The following is a 26774-nucleotide window of genomic DNA, read 5'->3' as shown; positions in this document are numbered from 1 at the left end:
TATTTGTTCAGCTAAGTTTGCACAGGGGTACACAGAGCATCAGTTTTGGTCATATGATAGACCTTATCAATAAGGACAGAATCCCAGTGCTACTACATCAAAATAAAGAGAAAAGGTAAAAATGGAAGTGAAAGAAAAAAACACAACTTACAGTTGTGTTCAAAATTATTCAACCCCCAATGCTGTAAAGGGGTTTAGGGACTATAGTGTACATTTGGAATTGTATTCAGAATGAAATCCTACAAGGACGTTTTAAAGAACCAAATGCAACTAAAATAACATCAATTGTTTATGTAATACAGTAGTAAATGTTTCTTTTGTGGTTTCTTCATTGCCACAATTATTCAACCCCTTAAAGACTACCACTCTGAAGAAGAGAGGTTCATTCAGATGTTTTCGATCAGGTATTGAAAACACCTGTGGATGTCACCGAGCACCAATCAAGCATAATAAGCACCAATTAGGCAGCTTTAAAATGACTGTGATACTCAGCTCCTTCTAGACATTTACTGGTGTGGTTACAAACATGGTGAAGTCAAGAGAATGGTCCAGGAAGACAAGAGAAGAGGTGATTTGTCTTCACAGGAAGGGCAATGGCTATAAGAAGATTGCAAAGAAGTTAAACATACCAAGAGACACCATAGGAAGCATCATTCGCAAATTCAAGGCAAAGGGCACTGTTGAAATGCTACCTGGTCGTGGAAGAAAGAAGATGCTGACTTCGACTGCTGTGCGCTACCTAAAGCGTAGAGTGGTGAAAAGTCCCCGTGTGACTGCTGAGGAACTGAAAAAAGATTTGTCAGATGTGGGTATAGAAGTTTCAGCTCAGACAATAAGGCGCACACTGAGTAATGAAGGTCTCCATGCCAGAACCCCCAGGTGCACCCCCTTGCTGTCTCCCAAGAATAAGAAGAGTCGACTGCAGTATGCCAAAAGTCATGTGGGCAAACCACAAAAGTTGTGGGATAGTGTTCTGTGGACTGATGAAACAAAATTAGAACTGTTTGGGCCCATGGATCAACGCTATGTTTGGAGGAGGAAGAACAAGGCATATGACGAAAAAAACACCTTGCCTACTGTGAAGCATGGCGGAGGGTCAATAATGCTTTGGGGCTGTTTTGCTTCTGCAGGTACAGGGAAGCTTCAGCGTGTACAAGGTACCATGAATTCTCTTCAGTACCAGGAGATATTGGATGAAAATGTGATGCAGTCCGTCATACACCTGAGGCTTGGGAGACGTTGGACCTTTCAACAGGACAATGATCCCAAGCATACCTCCAAGTCCACTAGAGCATGGTTGCAGAGGAAAGGCTGGAACATTTTGGAGTGGCCATCGCAGTCACCAGACTTAAATCCATTGAGAACCTCTGGTGGGACTTAAAGAAAGCAGTTGCAGTGCGCAAGCCTAAGAATTTGACTGAACTGGAGGCTTTTGCCCATGAAGAATGGGCGAAGATACCCGTAGATCGCTGCAAGACACTTGTGTCAAGCTATGCTTCACGTTTAAAAGCTGTTATAACTGTAAAAGGATGTTGTACTAAGTACTAAGATTGAATGTCACTTGGGGGTTGAATAAAAACTAATAATGATGTGAGCACAGAAAAGACATTTGTGGTTATTTCATTATAAACTTAAGGTTATATTTCTCTGACCTACAAGTGCCTCTTTCATGTAAATGTAAGCAAGATGACTGAATGATCAAAATCAATGTATGAGTTGGGGGCATTAATTTGTACAAATACAAATTGAAGAATTAGTGATTTTTGACAAATTTTGCAATTCATTTTTCAATTTGTGCCCATCTCTAATGATAATATATAGCCCATCTGAGCCTCCCTTGAGCCTCTGTTGTCCAAGGAAGCTGCTGGGCATCTTTGACACATTTAGCTTTAACTTGCTGGGTGAGCCATTAGAGAACTTAATATTTTTCTTTTGTGTCTGGATATGCTAACAGGCTAAGTGTTTTTAACTTTCTTTTTTTTTACTTTTAAGAACTATTTGCTTTTTATATTATGCCTTTTAAAGCTATAAGCTCCTGCATTAAAAAATGTAATTGAAACAGTCTCTGTGCCTGCTTTAATTCTTAAGGTTTTGTCTACAACTTAAGTGTTGTTTCTATAAGCTGTTGAATATATTTCTGACTGCAATTGCATAGTTACAGCTTTGCATAGTTGAAAGAATTTTGGATGACAATCTTATCTGCAGCTTTTCACAAGTTGCAAGAATTGGTTTCTATTTAACCATTTGTACCTACAGCTTTTAAAAACTGAGTTTATAAGATGAAAATGTGCCTATAACTTTTCTCTATGCCGGCCATAGAGACTGTCGAAACATCAGGAAGAACAACCTTCAGAACACGACCAAAGAGCCCGAAAAACCCACAACAACTATCAGATCCTGGCTGTGAAAGCCTTCGAGAATACATTAATTATTAAGTTTTCTTTAGTGTCTGGATATGCTAAAAGGCTAAGTAAAGTTTTGATTTTATGCACAGAAGCAATTGGATGAATACAGCTTGTAGAATTAGGTCAGTTGATGTTGCCTGGAATTAATTTTCTACTTCAGAAAAGTAGAAAGACTATGACAAGAATATCGAGAGAACACTTACTTCACCATGAGTGAAACAAATGGTTTATTCCCATTCTCTGCAGAGAGTTGGCATATCAAAACAATGAAAATACTTATACCTTAATACCCAGATATGATAGGAAAGGGTTATCTGACCTCACACTGGAATTGATAAAAGGGATAAATGTCAGTTATGACAGACCACCACAGATTCAAACTACTAAGGAGTGTTATAAATCTGATAATGCTCAGAGGACTTTGTTTGAGTGTCATACAATTGACCTTACAGAGGAACAAAGGGTACTGGGAAGGAGAAAATGTTTAAGGAGAAAATCTGCAAAACACTACTGCACTTTAAAGAGCAACAGATTTATTTTAGTGCAGACTTTTATGGATCAAAATCCACTTTTTCAGACACAAGGAATGCAAATATAGGTACAAACAGACATAGTATTTGTACATCTTGTTTCTGAAGAATTGGATTTTGATCCATAGACACACTGTAATCTGTAAAGTGCCACAATTTTGTGCCTTTTCCCCTCTTCCTTTCCCCCATTTGGCTCCTTTAATTTTGTCAGCATGCTATGAGAGACTAACATGCTTACTTCTTTGAACCTGAGCCATGATCAGCTCAGCTCAGACAACCCTATGGTTCTCATGGCAACCATGAAGTCTTGACTCACTTGTTTTAAAATGATGATGATGATGATGTGCCATCAAGTAAATTCTCATTTGAGTTTTCTAGGTAGAGACTACTCAGAAGTGGTTTACCATTCCCTTCTACTGGGAACGTCCTGGAACTGTGCAGCTTTCCCAAAGCTACACAGGCGGCTAGCTCTCATCGCAGGAGGCACAGTAGGGAATTGAACTCCCAAACTCCCAACTTCTACCTAAACCACTGAACTATCAAGCCAGGTTCATTATAACATGAGCTCTGTCTCCAACAATGAACTTGCAACTGACACCATCAGACACTGGTAAATCTTGGTGTCCCTTTATAAAACCTTGATATGAGGAACATACTTCTGATATTCTAAAGAACTTTCCAAGACAACAGAACTCCTGTCTGCCTCCAGCCAGGAATTTTCCTTTCATGCTGTGCACGAAACTCAGGCCAACATGTCTGAAACAGAATAAGACACTGTGCTTCATCTAGCTCCCTAATGTATTAAATCTTAGCAACCAGTTGCTTTTATAGGAGAGTGCCCTTGCACTGAACAATACCCACAGCAGTGGTGATTGATTAGTACTGACTCAGCCTCTAACAGCAACAATGCCCAGGACAGGACACAGACACTAATTGTGCAACCTTCCCCTTATCTGGGTTTGATTAATAGCTTTCTCTCCACTACCAATCTCCCTTCCTTGGCCAGTACTAGAAGTAATCACTCAATTCCTTGCCCATAGCCAAAAAGGCACTAACCAGATAGGCGGGGTATAAATCAAATCAAATCAAATCAAATCAAATCAAATCAAATCAAATCAATCAATCAATCAATCAATCAATCAATCAATCAATCAATCAATCAATCAATCAATCAATCAATCAATCAATCAATCAATCAATCAATCAATAACCATTTTGAACCCTGATCTTGTTCTTCCCCTGCACCTCAGAGCCTGGTGGAAGGTTTTCTAGAGGACATTTCCACTGCCTTTCTGAACAATTTAAAGCACATGCAACAAGGGGCTCAAGTTACAGGAAGCCAGCTTTCAACTGAGTATCAGGAAAACGCTTCCTAACAGTTAGAGCAGTAAGACAACGGAACCAATTACCTCGAAAGGTGGTGCGCGCTCCAACACTGGAGGCATTCGAGAGAAACTTAAACCACCACCTGGTAGATATCCTTTGGTTTGTACTCCTGCATTGAGCAGGGGGTTGGACTTGATGGCCTTACAGGCCCCTTCCAACATCACGATGCTATGATTCTATGAAACTTCTACAACAAGGAACCTAATCTGTGTGGACTGAGAACTGTTTACTGGGGGAGGGAAAGAGGCAAGATCTATCTGTCTTGCTCTGAGACTCCTCCCAGCCGGGAAATCTTCTAAATGCTCCCCAGACCAACCACACCCTAATTAACTGCAGCCTCTAGGGAGGAACATGTGCTGATTGGCAGAAGCAAACAAGCCTTGGAAGCTGGTGCCTACCAAAAGGAGGCCAGAGAGGCAGGTGCTGAAGCAGGCAAGGCAAAGCATCCCCATTTTTGTTTACACCCGCTTGGTCTAGTCAACCTAGTTTTGTGTCCTTTTGAAGTACAGCCCTAGTGGATATGAAAGAAAAGAGTCCATGCTGGAGAGCGCAGTGGTTTGGGTATCTGGAAGTTCGATTCCCCCTCTGTGCCTCCTTGCCAGGAGGTGAGGATCCATAGGGTCCCTTCCAGCTCTGCAGTTCTGTTGTTATGATGCTACTATTATTATGTGGCTTCTGCTAGATTAGTGAAAGGGACAGGGAGAGAAGGAGCGAGGGCACTTCCTATCTGTTCTCTCCCCGCTTTTCCCTCTCTGCCCTTGTCTTCCTTCAACGCGATCCCTATCCTGCACCAGCCAGGCCCTTTTCCAGCAACCCACAGAGATGTCAGCGAGCAGCTGGGCGCAAGCAAGCAAGCCAGGAATCCTGAAAGGCGGGTGAGATCCTTAAAGGCAGCCAAGAAGCCAGGTTCTGGAGCACTGAAGGGGACAAGACCCGGCACTTTTCCCCCCTCACGTCTCCCCCGCTCGCTTACTGGCGTTCGGCTGAGTCACTCTGGCGGCCTCGCTCGAAGTCCAGCTCAGGGAAGCATCGCCAAGGGCAGCACCGCATCCTCGGCCCTCGGCCAAAAGGCCCGGGGCGCCACCGGCTCCTGCCCGGGGATGCCCTCCAAGCCCACCGTTGCAAAACGAAGAGGCAGAAAGGGTGCGCCGGGGGGGGGGAGACGGTGGTGGAAAGGAGCTTTTCCCTCAGGATCCCACATCCGCCCTGCCACGAAGAAACCCCTAAACCCGGGAGCCCCTAATCGCCCGCCTTTGCCCCGGCTCCCCCGCTGCCTGCCTGCCTGCCTCCTTCTCCCCTTCGCACGGCTTTTCTCCCTCTCTCCCTCCCTCCTTCCCGCCCCGCCACCTTGCCTCGCCGCCGAGTTTCTCGCAGCGCCTCTTTCCTTCTGTGCCCGTCACGGCCGCCCACGATCACGTCCCGGTCCCCGGTCCTGCTCCAGCAAAAACCAGGCTCCCGAGCCAGAGGGCTCCAAGCCGCCGCCCTCCGCTCTCCGCCCGGGCCCAGCCCAGAAAGACCGCGCGGGAGGGACCCGGCCGGGGGCGGCGGCTTCTTCTGCCTCCGCGCTTCTTCTCCCGCGGCCGAGCCCCCCCCCCCCGTGCTGTCCTCTCAGCGAGGGTCCCGGAACCGGCCGGCCGTGGGTGTCGAGGGCCACCGCGGGGGAAAAAAAAAAGAGGCGAGCCGCTTATATTGCCTCAGGCAACCGCAGGCGCCGCCATCCCCGGCTGCTCCGCGCCGCTTTGCTGTGTCATGTCCCTTGAGGCGCTTGCTTGGGAGCGCGGGCAGGAGCCGAGCGCTTCTCGCCTTTCGGGCGGAGGCAGGTCACCCGGGAGCTCCGGCGAAGATGATGATCCGTGTTCAAAAGTCAGGGGGAAAATGAAAAGACAAGCTGGGGCATCGGCGGCTTTGCTGGCGAACAGGAGAAGCTGCCGCGCGTCCCTCTCCTGGAAGGGGCTTGCCAGGACCCCAGAGTTGGAGGACGCGTGCCAGCTGGCGGAGGGTGTTGGCCAAAGACAAGGGAGGGATTGTAAAAAAAAAAAGACACTGTTACACCTCTTTGAAAACTAGCCATTTTTATGCTTAGTGTGAGGTAAAGCCCATTTCTTCAGGCACTGGAGGATAAATTCATGGTAGGTGTGCTTATACCTATCGGTCCCCAGGGCTGGCGAAGAGTGTGCGTTCCATGCAGGCTGTTGCCATCTTGTCACCCGCCCAGCGCTTGTTACAAGGGTCATCTGTGCGGAGGGATCTCTGATCACTGAAGGGATCAGCCCGTGCCCCTTTTACTAGTGTAGTGTGGCATTCACACAAAACCATTTTAAACGTCGCCCGAAGGTGCTGATGGTGGGAGTGGGCCTGGGGTAGGAAGCAGGGCGCAACCGCACTCTTTCCCTTTACTCAGAATAAGGCTAGTGTCACAGTCCAAGATATCCCTGTCCCAGGGCAGCCCCTCACGAGGGGCAAAGGCACGAGGATGCCACTCAGGCCATCAAGTCCAAAGGCTCTCACCAGGCAGTTGGCCCTGACCAAGCAGAGGTGAGGGCACAGGGCTGGGAGAATGGAGCCAGAACAAGGCACCAAGATGCAAGGAGATGCAATGGCAGGGACACTGGAGTAAAAGTGCAGAGACGGAGGAATACTGGAACACAGGGAATCTGGAGCTCAGAGCAGAGCCAAAAGACCTCTGTTGCTGAGGCCAGTTCTGGGAGGGAGAACCACTCCTTAAAGAGGCTTTTCCTCCAGGTTTCCGGGTGAGGCCTCATGAGTGGCCCAGCAGCTGCTCCACAGGACAGGACCTGAGTCTGCAAACACCAGGCCACTTCTGGCTCAGGTTGGCCCTGATCCTGCAGCTGCCAGGGCGTTGTGGGCCAGATCCTGACACCTAGTGGGATTTGTGAATTTGGGAAAAGGTTGCATTTCTGAATGTCAGTGACCCGGGAATTTCTCCAACCCCATAATACTGCTCTGTACAGCACGGGAGCTCTTTGCTGTGGAAAAGTTTGAAGGCAGGATTGATCAGAAAGCCAATTTTAATATGAAATAGATTGGCAAGGTTGCTTATTTTTGAACCATCGTTCTTAGAAGGTTTCTTAGAGAAATAGTAAATTAATTAATCAACAATTTGTTGCCCATTCATGACATTCTAAACCAGTGGCCCCCAACCTTGGGCCTCCAGATGTTCTTGGACTACAGCTCCCAGAAGCCTTCACCACCACTTCTGCTGGCCAGGATCTCTGGGAGTTGAAGTCCAGGAACATCTGGAGGCCCAAGGTTGAGGACCACTGCTCTAAACTAACCATCTCTGGGAGCTACCTCAATGGGGAATCAGATCTCAGCTGCGGCCAAGCCTGCCTTTTACCAGCTGAAGCAGAACGCACACCTCCACCCTTATCTCAACAGGAAATCCCTCACACAGTGTGTGCCCACTGCTTTATTTACCGTCTATGGTGTTTCCTTCACATCTTTTATGTGTTTATTGCTATGGATGTCTTTTAAATATAGTTGACTGATTCTCTGACCACCAAATGGGTATGTGTGTGTGTTAGTTTTTGTCTTAGTTTGTATGATTTCAAGATAAGGGATTCTTGGCCAGGTCACTTCAGGGTAATGTTTGAGGAAGTGGGTTGTAATCCATGCAAGTTCACATTGAAATACGATAAACCTTAGTCTTTAAAGTGTCACAATACTTTTGTGTTCATTATGCTTCCACTTCAAAGGTTTTCCAGTTGTATCTTACCCAGTGATGCATAATCTCTGTTTGCTTCAGTCAGAGTTAAATCTTCCAGGATCCCTAGCCCATAGGCTGGGATTCCACTGTAGGCAAATAAACTATTAGCAGTATTGGAGTGGCTTCCCGCTCAACGGCAAATTCATGAAAACCATAAGCAAAAATGTTGGTTCTAATTCAGCAGAAGGGCCCAGTTTCCATCTTCTCCCCCTCTCCTGCTTGCAGCATGCACAGCAGTTCAAAAAAAAATCATCCACTGCTGATAGCATTATGATTCAAATAAATTATTCAAACTGTAAATTGTAACAGCAAGATTTCCCCCGCCTCTCCCCCCACCCCCCCACCCCTATGATTCAGTACTAGCAGCAAAGTTCCAACAAAGCACTTCAATGCTAATGACAGCAACAGAACTCCGGGAAGGTGCTGCACTGCTCAAAGGTTTAGCATTTTAATACATTATTCAGATGTTTACACTTAAGCTTTAGAACTTAGTATGAACGTTAGAACTGGCTTTTAAATACTTCCTAGTACAGATCAAGTTCTCAGAACTATTAGCCAGAAGCCCATTGGCAATTTATTCTGTGTAAAGGAAAGTCTGTAATTTGTGGTGGCAGATTGCCACTCATTCATGAGGTGCTGGTTGTGTTCCTGGGCACAAATGGAATTGAACCTTTCACCCTCGAACTCCACCTGTACCTTGGCAAGCAGTGGCAACTTCCTGCTGCAGTCTGCAACTTAACATGATTTTCCTGATACAATGAAAATTCCCAATAGGATTGTGGCCACCATTTGGAAAACTATTCCTATTAAAATAATTCATGAATTGAGTCAAATATCAGAGTATAGCCATGTCTATGGGGTATTTGCCCCCTACTTGATGGATTAATCCTCCTGTTCAAAGACCAGGTGCGCACTTTGGGCATGATTTTAAGTCCAGCACTGATCATGGAAAAACAGGTCTCCACTGTGACATGCTCTGCACTTTTTTCAACTGCAGCATATCGTCCAGCTGTGCCATCTGGATGTTTGTGAAATATATCAATGTCAACAACATTGATCCATGCATTGGTAGTCTTAAAAATTGCCTATTATAATGGGCTATCCCTTGAGGCTGACACAGAAACTTCAAAAGGTCCAAAATGCAGCAGCATTACTGGGGTGAAGAAATATGACTATATCATCTAGATCCTGGGTAGCATTGGTTACCAATCTGTTTCTGCATCAGGTTTAAGGTGGCAATTCTAACATATAAAGCTCTAAAAAGTTTGGCACCTCATTACATCTGAATGTCTCCTGCCAAGTTCGACTGCCTGTCTGACCAGGTCATCACAGACCATGTGCCCATGAATATTAACACAAGAAGCCTGGAAAAGAACAACCAGAAGCTGGGCCTTCTCTCCTGCCACAGGAATTGTGCCAGGTGCTCTCCCTCCATGCCTTTGAAAACAACTAAAAACAGAGATTTTCAAGGAAGCTTTTAGGGAGGTTCTCTTCAATTGATGGAATTTGTGGAGGAGGAGGAGGAAATGATCCTTCTTTGTCATCTAACAGTTTCTTACCACCAGTCATTCCACCCCGTTCTTTGTACTTCAGAATGTATTTTATGATTTTTACTTTACTTTCAGTACAACACAGAGTAGCAATTTGTTTCATGGTGGTATAAAATTGATTAATTAAATGAATGAATGATCTTTATAGCACAGTCCAGTACAATGCACAAGGAATATTTACTAGGACCTGAAGGACTGTGTCTCCCCATAAGAGCTTTCTAGGCACTTAACATCATCCTCTTGGTCTCATTGCCAGTGCAGGCATGGTTGATGGGGACTCAAGTGAGAGCCTTCTCTGTGGCTGCTCCCAGATTATGGAATGCTCTCCCTCAGAAAGTCAGCTTGCCCTCTCCTTTTTATCCTTCTGCTGACAGCTGAAAAAGAAAGGTTACTTACCTGTAACCATGGTTCTTCGAGTGGACCTCTGTGAATTCACACATATGGGTTTAGTCTGCGCCTGCGCTGACATTCTCGGAGCATTCTAGAGCTAAAAGTAACAATTTTATGGTGTGATCCCCCATGAGGCACAAGCTCCTCCCACCCAAGATTCCCCTCAGTTCCTGCAATTTGTCCGCCGGGCATGAGAGTTATACAACAATAAGATACCCGTGACGACAGAGGGGAGGATGGGTGGGTAGTGTGAATTCACAGAGGTCCACTCGAAGAACCATGGTTACAGGTAAGTAACCTTTCTTTCTTCTTCGTGGCCTCTGTGAATACACACATATGGGTGACTGGCAAGCTTACTTATTGGCAGGTGGGACGTCACGGTAGGAAGGATGGCATCACATTTCTGCCAAATCCAGTGGTATTGCATGTACCTACGTGTAGCCAGTATTGCTCTGCAAAGGCAGATGGCATGGATCATATTGGTGCATGGTAGATGTCGAGAGTCTCGATTCTACTCTGGATGCAGCCGAGGTAGACAGCACTCCGTGGAGCGAGTCTAAAGCCAACTAGACGGTGACTCGTCTGACCACTGGCAAGCCAGAGATACAGCCTGGACCATCGATCTAGAAATGGATAGGAAGAAACTGGACTTTTGAAATGAAAAGAATGAAAGCATCAAAAGAGCCTGTCATCTGTTTAGAAGCTCTGGTAGTGTCCAGAGAAAATGCTGGTGAGCATTTTACATAAATATTGTGGAGCATGTGCTCTAAAGGAGATGATGGTGATCTGAAGAATGATGGTAAGATGAAGCATAGATAAACATGAAAATTAGTCGAATACGTCAGGAATGAGACATTAAAGTAGGAAGTCACTTTATCAGGAAAATTGAATAACAGGTGGATCGAATCACAATCCAGCTATTTCGCGTGTTCCCTTGGCAGATATGACAGCCACTAGGAAGGCTGTTCAAAGTAAGTAATTTGGCATTCAAAGAGAAAATGGGCTTGAATGGCAGGCACATGAGTGAATTTAGAAATCTATAGACCATTGAGGAACAATGCGTTTACATGGAGGACGGGTGGTACTGAGTCCTGTGAAAAGATGTTTGACCCTAGAGTGAGACAAAAGTCCTACGTACCAGAATAATCTGGTTAATGGGCAACAATAGCAGATATATAACATTTTAAAGCATAAACAGAAAGCCAAGTAGGCAACAGTTTCTAAGAAAGTTGGTAAGGTAGCTCTTTGTTTCAATATATTTAATAAAGATTTATTTATTTACACATCGACATCGAGTTCATGGTTTTTGAGCTCGATCGAGCACTGATGTCAAAGTGGGAGTATTTCCCAGGTTGCCAAGTTCATGGAAGTTAGGAGGTGAGAAACCAGAGGGAACTGACATGTGTCTGTCTATATCGATCTGAGACAGGCGAACTAGAACCAAGTACCTCAAGGAGGTATTTGGATTGCATTTGATTAGGAATGACGGTGATGGAAGATTCTCCGTAGAATGAAATGTATCGGAGGGAAGAGTTATGGCAAATTCCCTGTCCACTGCCATATGAATATGTCCCCGGCAGTGTTTCCGTCCGCACCTGCACAGGAGCAATAAAACCTGCAGTTGGCGTACGGACCCCAGTGAATACATTGAAGGTCGATACTTTCCAATGGTGATAGAACCGAACTTGCAGTTACTTGGATTAGGGATCCTCTAGTTGGTCAAAAAGAAAAGATACCACTATTGGAGTGGTTCGAGGCTGAGTTTGGATTGCTTTAGCACTGAAGCCGTGGAGGTAATGAATTTGGGGAGATGATTGCTAGTAATTTTTTTTTTTTTTTAAGAAAAGCATACGCTATAGTACCAGTACAGGTAGATGTCCATATCTCGCAGGGGAAGGTTATTATCAAACTGATGTCCTGTACCATCTGAAAGACCTTGCAAATGTTGAAAAATTGAATGGCAGTGAAACCTTAGGAATTACTGATTAGATAATAGTGTTGAGGCTGGAATCTGAAACTTACGGTAGAATACACATGAAAAGATTTCTGAGACCAAGGATAGGACGGATGCCTCCGTCCTTTCTATGGATATAATAGCACAGAAGTAGAAGCCATGCATAAGCCAGATGTAGGAACTTGGATTATGGCATGTTTGCCCAGGAGGCAGAGGTCTCTTCCTGGAGGATATAGACAAAAAGAGTGAGTCTAACGTTACTCAAAGGGGAACAAAGACAATTATATAACGTAACCTTGAGAGATGTGGTGACATTCTTGTATGAACCGAAATGTCTGGGAGGCTGAAACTCCAGACATGATTGAAAGGACTATGGGTAGAACTGAAAGAGGGATGAAAGGGCTGTCGGCCCATATATAATTTAGCTGTTTTCCTATTCTGTGTAAATAATAATAATAATATTTCTAGTGTCACCAGTCTAAGACTGAAGAGACTGGTACCATGTAATGGAAGACATTCAATTCTGTCCTATGTGTCCTTGATGAGCCAGTGGATCGTGACTAGGTGAGCCTTCTACAGATACTAAGGATACGACAGTAGTTGAAGCCCTTTGCATGTCAAGCAGCAATCCTGTGTTGCTTTGCTAGAGTCGTGGTCTCAGAGCAAGAAATTCTAAGCTCTGTCTTAATGGATTTCAAGAGAGGTAGAATTTGAGACCAAAATTGCTCCAGGTAGGCGCCTATTGTGATTGATAGTTGGCCACATGGAGCAGAAGTGAATGAAGGGAATAAGTCTCCCTGCCAAAGACATCAATGTTTCCGTATTCTTATTAGTAGGGTTCAGGGAAATCATTTCTCGTTTCGAATAAATTTGTTCTACGATGATAGAAATGGGACTGGAGTCATCCCAAAATTTCTATGTCATTTCCTCGTACCTTGTACCTGTGATACATTCTTCCTAGATCTTTAATAGGAAGTGGCTTGGTGCAAGCATTTATTTATTTATTTATTTATTTATTTATTTATTTATTTATTTATTTATTTATTTATTTATTTATTTATTTATTTATTTATTTATTTATTTATTTAATTTATTAATTAATTTATACCCTGCCTATCTGGTCGGTGAGGACCACTCTAGCTTCAGCATAGTTAGTGTAAGTGCTCAGCTAAGTGATGGCTGGGTCTGGAAAAGGCGGTTCCTCCATTCCCAATAGACGGGATGCAGTGAACCGAGAAGTGAGCTGTGCAAATGAAAAGAAGCACACTGAAGGTGACAGAGGATGATAATGGATCGCATCATATTGGAGGGAGATTCGTTCAAGGAGTGAGATCCGAGCTTATGTCCAGAATTGGCAGATTCGAAGCCAGGACCGGTCGCGCTCGATCATAATGTGCCTTGACACGAGATGGATTGGAATTTGGAAAGCATCTTTTCCTGCCAAAGTGTTGTATGGTAGAGAAAAAGAACAAAATTTTTTCCATGTTGAGGTCGATCCTAATGGATTCAACGTACATCGAAGATAGTGGCAAAGCTGGTAGCTACGATAGAAAGAAGTCAAACGGACTGACTGGTCAACAGCAGAGAAGTAAAGAGCCCGCTCAGTTTGCAGTCCTACCAGCAGTTCTGCCGGTCAAGGCACTGCCTCCCCACATGTCTAGGGGTGGCAGCTGGTAACTTTGGGGTTGAGGCTTTTAACGTTCCTGGAATGCCATAGGCTGATGGGAACATCTTCAGGCACTTGCAGATGTTACAGCACAATGAATGTGTCACCTTCTAGAGCCTGAGCAGGTTATCAAAGATAACAACCTTTTTCTGGCTAAAAAGCCATACATCAACAAATGGCAGGTCCTAACCTGTCAGTTGCTTAGACACTGGTTTTTAGGCGTATCGAGCAGCAGTGCGCTCGTGATGCACCTGCAACAGTGCCTCCCAGTGATGTGGAAGGCCTGAACTGTAAGCATGCACATGAGCTACCTGCAGGGTGGGCAGAACCAAACTCCATAAGTGGTGATAAGCCCTCATGGCAGAGGAGTACGTGGCTACACGGCGACCAAAAACAAATAACAACGCCGACCAAACAACTCATCTGTTGACAGTAAAGGAGTGTGAACATCTGTGACAACTGAAAGGGGTGTAGGAAGATTGGTTGGAAACTCTTCCACCCCCCAGCGACTCATGTGAGTCTCAAACCTGAATGGGTTAACAGCAGGTTTGATCAAGGCTCCAAACATTATGATGCCGGAGCCGAGTTCGAGGGAGCACTACATCTGTAAAGCGCATATGGAGGCATAAAGTACTCCATAGCCCATGGCTCAGAACGATGCCAGGTAGAGCGGGATGGTGATGGTGGCCGAGAGCTCATAGCTCCTATCCCAAACAAAAGGGACTGGTCCTACGCAACCTTGTCAGTGTGACAGGACCTATCTGAGGAAAATTATCCAGACTTACCAGACAGCAGCAGGGTTCTCGGGTGGACCCTTGTGAGTCCTTTCCTTATGAGCCTATGCGGGCACTGGCAGCTGAGACAGGGCCGCAAGCTACTTTGTGAGCGAGCCCATTGATAAAGAGGGCTGTTTTGTGCCAAATTAACAGCCACCAGCAGGTGCTACCCCAGGCAGGAATATCACCGACTAGCAGGGCTAGTGGTGGGAGTTGCTGCAGCCCCCCCTTTCAGAGGCAAACTAGGGCTGTCAAGTGCTGCCAGAAAGCTCTCACCTCGGCACCTGGTTTTGGAAATAGCAGCCACGTGAACAAGGCCTCTGATAAATCAGGCCCAATACACCAAACACCCAAGGGCGTTACCCCAGACAGGCAAAGCACTGACATGCAGGGCTAGCCGCAGGAGCTGAAGGGGCCCATTGTATCCCCAAAGGGAAAACCCAAGCCTTACCATATGTTGCTGGCACATCTACAGCCTCGGTGTGCAGCTCCCTCCAGAAGTCGCAGCTACATGAGCAGGCGCGCGAAGGAGGGTTGGTGTGCGGCACTCACACACAGAGGCGCTTCCCATGTCAGGAGGAATCACTGACAGTCAGGGAAGGTGACCGGGGCAACAGGAGGCCCTTCTTCTCCTAGGGACAGGGCAACAGAGCCCTAACTCCTGCAGGGTCCCTTGAACAAGCCCCTTGAAACAATCATCCATCACCAGTCTCTCTCATGGTTGCTCAGAGAGAGGGTGTGGTGAGACATGCCTCCTTTTCACTCTCTTCTCCTCATGAGATAGAGAGACTTAAGCTCCAACTCTGGAACATCAAATGCCCGCCCTCATGTAGGGCTAAAAGGGCCATGGCCGGACTGGACGGTAGCGCAGTCACTGAATGGCCAGTTGGAGCAGAGAGGCTATCAGACGATCCCGGAGTCTGTGCAGGTAGAGCTGGCACGTCGTCTCCTCAGAGGCAAATTCGCTAGCCTCTGGCGAGGATTCCTCTGTTGATGTAGACTTAGATTTTAAGGACTCCTTGGCATTGGCGGGTCCCCTACTGCGGCCTGCACCTAACTGGGTAAGATGTAGCTTACTCAGGCAGAAAATCATTAATGTGCCTGAGAGTCAAAATGAGTAGGCCGAAAAAGGCGGGAAAGGAGAAAGAAGCAAACAGTTGAAGTGTGTGTGTGTGTGCGGGGGAGGGGGGGTAAGCCAAATAGCTGGCAAGCAAAAAAGAAAACAACTCACGGGGGATCATAGATTAGATAATTGAGAAGGGAAAGAATCCAATTTAGAGGGAATTGATCAATAAGCTAAGGGGAAAAAAACCCTGTGGAAATAGCTCTATGCTCTGTAGAACTTTACAGCACGGCGGAAAAAAGGAACTGAGGGGAATCTTGGGTGGGAGGAGCTTGTGCCTCATGGGGGATCACACCATAAAATTGTTACTTTTAGCTCTAGAATGCTCCGAGAATGTCAGCGCAGGCGCAGACTAAACCCATATGTGTGTATTCACAGAGGCCACGAAGAAGAACCCAGCTTTTCAGGCAGGTATTTAACAATAATAACTCAATGCTGTTTTTTTTTTTAGTTAAGACAGTTCTACATTTTAATCATTTAATGTTTTAATCAGTTTTATACTTTACATATTTTTAATGTTTTATTTACTGTTTCTATTCTTTTTAATACTGTGACTTGCCCTGAGTCTCCTTACCAAGAGAAAGGTGGCCTATGAATAAGACAAATAATTAAACAAATAGTATCCAAAGTTACACAACACTGGTGAAATATTTAGAGGGTATTCCTGGCCCTCCCCCATGTTTTCACCAAGCGCACCTGTGAAAGGCCTCCCCTGACAATCTTAACACCAGGGCAGGCTCATACAGAGAGATACTATATAGTCTCTGAGATAGCTTAGCCTCAAGCTGTTTGGGGCTTTATATTTATAAATTTTGAATTATGCCTGGAACTGGATAGACAGCCAGTGGAGCTGTGATCCCTGTAACCAACCCAAGTTAATAATCTGGTGACAATGTTTTGTTCCTGCTGAAGTTTCCGAGCACTTGCCAAAGTCAGGCCGCCATAGAAGGTACAGTGCTATGGTAATCCAGTTGGGATGTAACTAAGGCATGTGTCACTGTGGCAGTTAAGACCTCTCCACGAATAGGTGCAGGTGGTGTACTTGTAATTGTGCAAGGGTACTTCTGGTCACTACTGAAAGCTGGACATCTAGGCTCAGAGTCAAATTCAGGAGTACACTTAAACTGCACACCTGTTTTCAGAAAGAGTGTAAGTACAGGCTGTGTCCCTGTTTCTTGACCTTCTTTCCTATTGATCAGGCATACCTTTGTCTTGTCTGGATTAAGTTTCAGTTTATTCACCCTCATCCTCATCCAATGTTTTATTGATATCAGACACTAATCTAGTACTGAAATAGCTTCCTTGGATTTTGATGGGAAGGAGAAATAAGAGTTGAGTGTCATCCACATGCTGGTAGCACCAAACCCCAAAACTCTGGGCAACCTCTCCCAGTGGTTACATGTAGATTTTAAATTGACATTAACAGGAGACAAAACAGACCCCCAAGGGACACCACAGGCCAATGGCCGGGATGTTGAACAGGAATCCCCCAGCACTACCCACTGAGTTCTCCCCTCCAGGAAGGACTGGAGCCACTGTCAAACAGTGTCTCCCAAGTCCATCCCACAGAGACGGACCAGAAGGAAATTATTGTCAATGGTATTAAAAGTAACTGAGAGGTTTAGCAGAACCAACTGGGACACAATAAGACTGCTAGCAGCAGCAATATTGCTGAAATTAAAGATTTCTGACTTCTCTCGCAAAGGTCATGAGGCTGCTGTGGAATCCCTTTCATCATGTGGAAGCTGTGTGAACCACAAGATTGAAGGAGGGAGTCTTTTAATTAGCAAAAAACCATCACAACTAGAAACATGTATTCCAGTCTGAGCAATGAATGCAAAAGCTCTACCCCATTTCCCTGTTAATAAAGCTATTGGTATTCTCAGGAGGACCTCTCCTGAAGATCTTAATTTCTGGACAGATTCATAACAAGACATATGGTTCATTACATAGCCAGGACCTATAGAGATTAGGCCTATGAAGGTTAAAACTGGTACCTTTAAATTGAACTGATAAGCAAACAGCAGAGCAGTCTTTCAGTATCAGGATCATATGATCTTAATACTGTGCACCAATTACTGCATAGTTGCTGCATATTGTATCAACTGAAGATCATGGGCCCTCTCTTCTAGGACAGCCCCACATAGACTGCATTGCAGTAATCAAGGTGTTATATAAATAATGCATGGATGAATTTTGCCAGGTAAGGTCAATTCAGGAAAGACTGTAACTGGCGTACTAACTGGAGTTGTATAAAGGCACTCCATATACTGTAATTACCTAGGAATCCATGTATAACCATCCTAGTACAATGCAGAATCAACAAATACTGCCAGACTAGAAACTGGGATTGTTAGGGGAAGCACAACCCTCTGACAGGTTAAATCCCAGTCCCCAAGCCTGACTTTCAACTCGCCAGCACTACTTCACTCGTCAGAACTTTTAAGCAGTATTCATGAGTCCTGGTTGCTCCCTCAGTGTTAGGTGATAAGAAGCAATAGATCTGGGTGTCATCAGCACATTGGTGGCACCTGATGCCACAGCTTCAAATGAGCTCCCCTAGTAGCTTCAAGCAGACATTAAACAAGATAGAGAATGGGGTAAAATCCTGAGGGATACCACTCACCAAAGTGCATGTTGTCAAAACGTCACATGGTGGTAAACAGTGGTCTCCCAACACCATCTTTGGATGGTCATCCTTAATGTACCTCATATATCTAATTAATTTGGATAGCATTACTGGAGGACTCAGGTTTGGCTGTATATCATGGATTTTTGCATAACTGCAGAAAATGCAGTTTTTCTCTCTGTTCTCTTTGCTTAAGACTTCTGAATCAGTTATTTATGTGTAAAAAACATACTTTATTCAGCAAAGTTCTGACTTAATATATTTCTGTTTTCCATAGTTTTTGCATTTCTGTTTCTGATGAGTGGAATAAAATATGTTTTATGTCAACAAAATCTTGGCGTAAAGTCCCCCCCCATTGTTCAATTAACAGATTAATATGTTTGTCTATGTCACATTCTAAAGCAGTGTGTGGCTATAAATCAGCCACTGTTGAGAAAGAGTCAACAGTCATTTTAAGTGAGGGACAGCAGAGCTGAGTTTCAAGAAATGTGTAGGAGTGGTGTCAAAGGCAAGAGTCAATAGTCACGAAAACCACATGTGTACAAATTCAACAAAGCTGAGAGCAAAAAAGAACAGGTGTACAACAATCCAAATCAGCAGATCGTTTAGGTTGCTGTGCCGCAAAGAAGACTAGAACAGAATGTTGCTTATATAACAGTATACGTTTGATTGGGACCTTAGCATTTATTCAACTTGTCCTGGGACCTCTCCCTTCTTCAGTCAACCAGCTGGCTTTAATTAATTATTTACTGTAAGTGTCTGACTTTAAGGATGCCCTGTCTGTCTCCATTTTTTCTTGTGTTCTCATACTGGCATCTTCAGCATTCTCTAGAGTCAGAAGGTCCATTAATTAAATTGTTGTAGTATATTGAAGCACTGGGGCCTCTCTAGCAGGGTCAGACAACTCCTCAATTCCCTGCTGGAGAGGGATGATAGCTGGTCCTTCAAGAACTTCCCCAATCTAGATTCCTCTTCACCCTCTGTAGAGCACTTGGCCAGGCAGAGCATGAGAGTCCAGTAGTTGTACAAAGTTAAAAGTTAGGCACTACACACTATTAGTCTCTAAAATATAAGGGAGAAATGCTGTTCTAGAACAGTGTATACTGGAAAAATGCATACCTCTTAGAACCAAGGATTTAACCTTCATATTGTAGTACTTAGTCAAGATCTGCCATCTTTAATTTCCTTAATAAGAGACATACAGGAATTTTGCTTGAATGCCATTTCCAAGAGGAGCATAATCTATACTTGAAACTTTTTAGAGACTTTATTCTCTTCACAACCTAATCCTAAATTAATTATGTACAATTATGACTATACCAAACATAAACTTTTATTTTTGTATACGTATATATGATTTCAGTGATAAGAGAACAAATTCATTATTTCCCTAATGTTAGTTATCATTGTCGCAATGCTAAATACAGTGTTTTAGTGCATGTACCACTGTCCAAACAAGTTCACTGTCAAAGGACGAATTAAATTTTGAAAACTGAACACAGAAAAAACTTAACCTACCAAACAAGTGGTAGATCTGCAATGTTAAAGGGAAGTAAAAATAACCAAGACTATGCAGTGATTTAACACGCTCTATGCTAATAACAAATGTACAGAGATTTAGCCATTTGGTTTTTCACAATTTACATTTGTAGAAGTGGAATAAACCTATCTGTGCAAACTCTTAAAACACACCTGTGCATGCAGTACAAATTTCTGTGCAACCTGCAGTGATGACACTATCTAAACTTATTCAAAATATACAACAATTTAATTGGTAAGCTTACAGTATACTATACGTTACTGGGGATGTATTTGGAAAGAATGACAAGGAATAATTCACAGTGGCTTAAAGTGCAAATATGATAAATACTTGTGATTTAATCCTGGCAAGAGTAGTTTTTTTCCAGTCAGTGTAATGTGGTTATGCCGATCTACCTTGTAATCTATGAAATAATGTGTCTGGAATTCATACCACATATAGCCCCCAGTGAATTACTAGGGATGTGGGAGAAAAGCATTAATGCACCAGTAACTTGTTCTGATGCACAAAATTTTTTAAATAACAAAATTGCAGTGAGTAAGCTCACAAATACTTCAACATTCACTGTAACTCAAATAAGGTATAGCTTCATTAAAAAGCATAAAAAGGAAATTTCCACCTAAATTTCCAACAAAATAATTAAAAGTTTCAAAAAGAAACATACAGATTAAATTTTAAATATTCTATTTAGTGGCTTACTGTAAATTTAAGTGTACCTAAGCTTTTAGCCACTTAAATAATGACTACTAAAAGACAGGTAGTTTTTAAAAATTTTGTTGTTATTGTTATTGTTGTTATCATAATAATAATAATAATCATTATATAAACATTTGTGCAGAGAAAAACTGACAAATTTACAGGGTATTTGGTTAAAAAAATCCAACATGGCCTTTAAACAAAAATAGTATTCTGAAAAAGGTCTGTCATAAACCAATGATTGTTGTTAACTGATGTAACTCCTTCTGCAAATGGTGGTTTTTGAAATCCAGCTTCATAAAATGCAGTATGTATAAAAATCATATTTTTCAAAGACTTGTGCTTTTCTAAAATAATATGGATGTCACATGGTGTATGCCACTGAAATACAATCTGTGAATGTATAGAAGACAAAGCATAGATTGCCCCCTAACTAAATTCTATGCTGCAGCTTTCTGCCTTTACTACAAAAACTTTTCGCTCACAAGAGCACATTATATATTAAAACTAAAGAAATCTATCATGGTGATATGTTCATGTAAGGCAAATCAGGTGATAGGTTCAATTTTGCAGCTTTAGATGTCGGAGTCAGCATTAATTACACCCTTGAGAATATGCTTTGATAATTCATAGTGTTCAGTGCACACATAAAAAGAAGGAAACAGTCGAAAAACAAACATTCTTTTCAGAAATCCTGAAGAATGAAGCAGTTGAATTCTACAATGCAGAACAGATCAGAAAATAACTCTTTCTCCCTGGGCTCGTTCCCACCAAAGTGTGCTGTTAAGTGTTCCAAAATTGTCTTCCTCTTCTTGCTCTTTGGCAAGTTCCACAAACACCTGAAATGATTAAGGATTTCATGAATGCATTACAACTGCAATCCATTAACTTTCCTGAGCTGTAAGCATTTATTTATTTATTTATTTGATTTATACCCCGCCTATCTGGACCAGTGGACCACTCTAGGCGGCTAAGCATCCAAGTTACTACAACATTCCGAATCTCCGGAGCACTGATGTTAAGTTAAAATTCTCTTGTGTGCTTTGGAAACGATTTTGAAAATCTGTATCATCTATTCAGCAGGTATACATCAGAAGCAGGTATAGCAATATAAACTGCATATGTTTTATAAGAATGAAAATTACCATTCTAGTGTGATCAAATGAAAAACTAAGTGTGGGGACTGTGAAAAAAAAATTACTTTTAAAGTCTGTAGATTACCTGTTCAAGAGTTGCTTGAGAGAAGCTGTACTCTTCAATATTAAAAGCATGTTTTGCTGTTAAAAATGATAGAAAGAATTATTTATTCCTCAGGAATACTTATGCAGTGAAGTGACATTGTATTAATGTGCATTTATCCCTCTTGATGTCAGTGAAATCTGATCAAATCTGAATTTAGACAGTGTACTACACCTACAGAGTTCTTGCCATATCCTGACTTCCGTATTCAAAATCATGTAACAGGACTGTATGAACTCAGCTGTACCTTAACACTGCAGTGACCGGGAAAATTGCTGTGTGAATTTCAGCACAGTATGCATCTCTTGTGAACCTTATAAGCCTCCAGAAGACTTTAATATTTAAGAATGTTCTAGCTTGTCAAACATGGAGCATTGCTGTGAGGGAATGGCAAGTTAATTTCTCACAAGGAAATCTTGCACCTCTTTAAAGTCTCTGAAGTTTAATGACTTCTTGATGCCCCAGAAAAGTAGGCCAGGAAGGCCAGACACCTACTGGGTCAGGACTGAAGTTATCAGAATGGTCTGGAAAACCATGAAAACAGCATGTGAATGAAGTTTGCATTCTAAAAGTCGCTGCAGATTATTCAAACAGTAATATAGGTAACCAAGAAATTAGATGGTTCACTTAATAAAATTTTTGCCTCACCTTCCTCCAGTTTAGAAAAGCACAGTGCAAGGGAATGGACATCTTCCTTTGGAATTTTATATGCCAAAATTGAGGCAAAACTGCAACACACACAAAGCAGACATGAGTGTGTGACATGCCACAACAACAGTAATCATAAGTGGTCTGATAAACATTACAAGTTTAAACACCTTGGTGCAATCTCATTTTACAGGAGAACAGGCACTATTGCTTATTTATTTCAGTAGAGGACAACAGACATTTAAGGAAATATTGAAATGCTAACGAATCACCAGTGAAGATTTCTTACCTAAGTTAGAAATCTAGGGCTGAAATCTTGTTGCATAGTGCCACTGAATCACTGGGATTAGGTGAGTCAACGCTTCCATGAGTTCCATTGATAGAATTGGACCTATTTGAGTTGTTACACTACGATGAGATACAATTAGAGTAGGCCCATTTGAATCAATGGAACTTGCGGAGGAGTTGATTCATCAAATCCCCAATGACTCTGTAGGCCTACTTTAGTGTGACTTATAGGCTGAAATACTTTTGCTGGAGATACAATATGAATATGAAGTAGAAATCTATGTATAAAACCTGCTACAAATGGTACTAATATAACTCTGCTCTCCCATAAATTTTACCATGCATTTATTGCAATATTTTTGCTATTTATCCCCAATATTTTTAGGAGGTTATTGTTGGAAATAATAGAATAATGAAATTGGATGAGGCCTGAGAATTCAGGAATCCAAGTTAAGTATTTCTCATAGATGGTAACTTTCTTTTGAATGACTCCAATGTTGGAGTGCTCACTATCTCCTGAGATAATTTGTTCCATTGTCATACTGCTTCCACATTTACCATGTTTTCCTTGATGTTCAACTGAAATCTGACTTCCTGTAACTTAAGCCTATTATTATGATGTGTCATGCACTCTGGAAAGATAAGAGAATAAATCCTGCCCCTCCTTTGCATGGCAATCTTTCAAATATTTGAAGAAGGCTTTCATATCTCCCCCCAGTCTTCCCTTCTCAAAGCTAAACATGCCCAGTTCTTTCTGTCTTTTCTCGAAGGGCCTGGTTTCTGGTCCCCTGATCATCCTTGTTGCCTCTCTGTGAACTTAAGAACAGAACACAAGAAGAGCCCTGATGGATCAGGCCAAGGGTCCATTTAGTCCAGCTTCCTGTCTCTCACAGTGGCCCCACCAGAGGCCTCTGGGAGCACATGAGACAACTAGAGACCTGTCTCCTGATACACCTTCCCCTGCATCTGGTATTTTGAGGTACCTTCCTTTGAAGCCTGAAGATTATACATCCCCTTCATGGCTTGTAACCTGTGATGGACTTTTCCTCCAGGAATCTGTCTAATCCCCTTTTAAAGGCATCTAGGCCAGATGTCATCACCACATCCTCTGGCAAGGAGTTCCACAGACTAACAACACGCTGGGTAAAGAAATATTTTCTTTTGTCTGTTCTCACTCTCCCAACACTCAATTTGAGTGGATGTCCCCTGGTTCTGGTATTGTGCGAGAGGGAAAAGAACTATCCACTTTATCTATCCCCTGCATCATTTTGTATGTCTCAATCATGTCCCCCCAGGTGCCTTTTCTCTAGAGCAAGGGTCTCCAAAGCTTTCACAGTGAGGGCCACATAATATATTTGTGATATTTTCGAGGGCCGAAGGAACGTGCGCATGTGTGTGTACACACACACTCCCGCCCACCCACCTGCATGCACACCCACACCCACCCCCGGACGGGCCAGATAAAAAGACCAGGCAGGCCATACTCTGGAGACACCAGCTCTAGACTAAAGAGCTCCAAACGCTGTAGCCTTTCCTCATAAGGGAGGTGCCCCAACCCAGTCATCATTTTAGTCATTCTCTTCTGCACCTTTTCCAGTTCCACTATGTCTTTTTTGAGGTGCAGCAGCCAAAACTGTACGCAATACTCCAGGTGTGGCCTTACCATTGTTTTGTACAATGTCTTCTCTTTTCAACCCCCTTTTTACTGATACCTAGCATGTAATTGGCCTTCTTCACCGCTGCTGCACACTGGGTTGACACTTTCATCAACCTGTCCACCAGCACACCAAGAACTCTTTCCTGATGTGTCACGGACAGCTCAGAACCCATTAGCTGATAACTAAAGTTTTTTTTTATTTCTTTTGCCCCAATTTGCAGTCTGCAACTTATTCCAGATTGTCAGCATCCTTCTTAAAGTGCTGTGTCCAGTGTTAGACACAGTACCCAAGATGAGGCCTATCCAGTGCCAAATAGAAGAGAACTAGGACTTCATAGGATTTAGAGACTATATTTCTGTTAATGCAGCAAAACAAAACAAAAAAGCACCATTTGCCTTTCAGATTTCACATTTTTGTTTCTACCTTCCAGAGTATTATTTGTTCTACTCAATTTGTGGTGTCTACAAATTTGATAAGCATCCCCTGCACCTTTTCACCCAAGTCATAAATAAAAAATGTTGAAGGGCCAGGATTGACCCTTGTGTTCTATGCTTGTTGCTTCTTCCCAGTCTGAGAAGAAGCCATTGATAAGCACTCTCAAGTACAATTCTATAACCGGCCGTAAATCCAGAAGAGAGTCTAAAGGAGTCAATCTAAAGACCACTTCAGGAATACTATGACAGCATCCTTCAACAGCAACAGCAGACTGCTTTTAACTAAAAGAGCCCTTGCTTCAATTTCAGGTAGTGGCAACATGTGCACAATGACACAAAGTCTCACACAACCTGATATCGAAGCAGGAACTCTTTAATTAGCAACAATCTGCCAGTGATATCATTCCTGCTGTGCTGTCAAAACTATGCAACACGATTTGGGCCAATAAATCAGAAAGTAAAGGGTGCAAACATAATCTTAGAACATGCTCTGTTTAAAAACACTTTAAAAGGTACATGATTTCTGCACAGTCATGAGATATACTAGAATAAATGTTAGACAGTGCACTTACTGTCTAACATTTATTGAGGGACGTGGTGGCGCTGCTGGCTAAACCGCAGAAGCCTGTGCTGCAGGGTCAGAAGACCAAGCAGTCGTAAGATCGAATCCACACGATGGAGTGAGCTCCCATCGCTTGTCCCAGCTCCCACCAACCTAGCGGTTCGAAAGCATGCAAATGTAAGTAGATTAATAGGGACCACCTCAGTGGAGGGTAACAGCGTTCCGTGTCTAAGTCTCACTGGCCATGTGACCACGGAAGATTGTCTTCAGACAAAATGCTGGCTCTGTGGCTTGGAAACGGGGATGAGCACCGCCCCCTAGAGTCGAACACGACTGGACAAAAATTGTCAAGGGGAACCTTTACCTTAGTGCACTTACTGAAAGCAGACTGCTCTTTCAACAAGCATTTCACTTAATTCTTCTGTGGGACAGTTTCTACCAATGTAACATACTGAAGACATGATAAACTCTTAAAAGCTGTTTTGAAATACTTCAGAACTCTTTAAATAATTCAGTGCTGCTACTATCATTCTTCAATTGTTTCTCATTTGCTAAGTTATGATTTTATGATTTATAATAATTCTGCATGAATTTATTAAAGTGAAGTAGGTTTCTGGTATACACTACTGCCCAAAATTTTGTTGCATACTTCTGCCAGTGGAAGGGAAATGAGCCAACTTGCAGAAACAAATTCCTGCTAATTAGCAAGTCTTCTCTTTTATTTCTCATTGCATGCCAAGTGGATGGCATGAAACACAACCAGGAATTCAAGCAGGTATTTGTTAATAAGCAGAAATCTGCCACTGTGAGTTATGCCACTTCACTTCTACTGACGAAACAATGCAACAGGATCTTGGTCATTGTCATATGCTGTCACACTATGTTTTTACGGTAATGAAGAGTCTCCTGCATTGCACAGTCCAACACCTTAGTTTCCAGTGAGAGTAAGTTGTAGGATAAACTTTGTGCCCTTGTCAGGAGTGCTGATCATTGTCAGACTCCTTCCTTCTCCTGCTGAACACAATTAGACATTCTTATAGAGGAAGGAAAATGAACTTCTTTATTATCTGAAAATTTCTCACTGACTTGTAGCTACTGCCTTTTACCTTTCCTGATGACTTGCATTTGGAAAGATGTTTAAGATCTCCCTTTGAAGATGCTCCTTCTTCTGTAAATCAGGCACATGTTTTAGTTTCATTTCTAAGAAATATCCTTTGCCAAATTTACTCTTGAGGTGTTGAACTGTCCCAATACACCTATGCATTGTTTGGGGAAATGGAATAAAAGAGAGACAGCAGACAGTCAAATGTTAATGTCAAAATTTTCACAGTATATTGTAACATTAATATGAATTTATCACAAACTCCCAACTTTTGTAGTAATTACCTTAATTTTCCAGACACCAATATCGCTACCCGATCACACACAGCCTCTGCTTCTTCCATATAATGAGTTGTTAGAATAGCTGCTCGCTGTTTACTTTTAAAGGCTGCTCGAATTGCTTTCCTATGAAATATAATAAACACTTCATGAAAAAGTGGGATGAATATAAACTGTTACTCTTTGAGTATCC

General features: G+C 42.9%; 2 protein-coding genes across 4 annotated transcripts in view; both read right to left on the bottom strand.

Annotated features, from left to right (window-relative positions):
• The window catches only part of LOC110077807 (cholesterol transporter ABCA5), a 74290-nt gene extending 68478 nt beyond the window's left edge, over positions 1-5812 (bottom strand). The window contains exon 1 of the mRNA XM_078384341.1: positions 5674-5812. The gene's annotated coding sequence lies outside the window, so the exon portion shown is untranslated. The remainder of the gene's footprint in view (positions 1-5673) is intronic.
• A 13632-nt stretch (positions 5813-19444) lies between these two features.
• The window catches only part of ABCA5 (ATP binding cassette subfamily A member 5), a 96830-nt gene continuing 89500 nt past the window's right edge, over positions 19445-26774 (bottom strand). For all 3 annotated transcript variants that reach the window (XM_020791286.3, XM_020791284.3, XM_072990772.2), the window contains exons 35-39: positions 26588-26707; positions 26308-26457; positions 22260-22339; positions 21594-21649; positions 19445-21211 (exon numbers count right to left, since the gene is read on the bottom strand). In XM_020791286.3, coding sequence (XP_020646945.3) covers positions 21107-21211; positions 21594-21649; positions 22260-22339; positions 26308-26457; positions 26588-26707 — 511 coding nt within the window. In that variant the 3' untranslated portion in view covers positions 19445-21106. The remainder of the gene's footprint in view (positions 21212-21593; positions 21650-22259; positions 22340-26307; positions 26458-26587; positions 26708-26774) is intronic.

Source organism: Pogona vitticeps, chromosome 2, assembly GCF_051106095.1.
Source record: "Pogona vitticeps strain Pit_001003342236 chromosome 2, PviZW2.1, whole genome shotgun sequence".
NCBI lineage: Eukaryota > Metazoa > Chordata > Lepidosauria > Squamata > Agamidae > Pogona > Pogona vitticeps.
The sequence above is the reverse complement of the archived record's forward strand: the minus strand, read 5'-3'. Positions and strand labels throughout refer to the sequence as shown.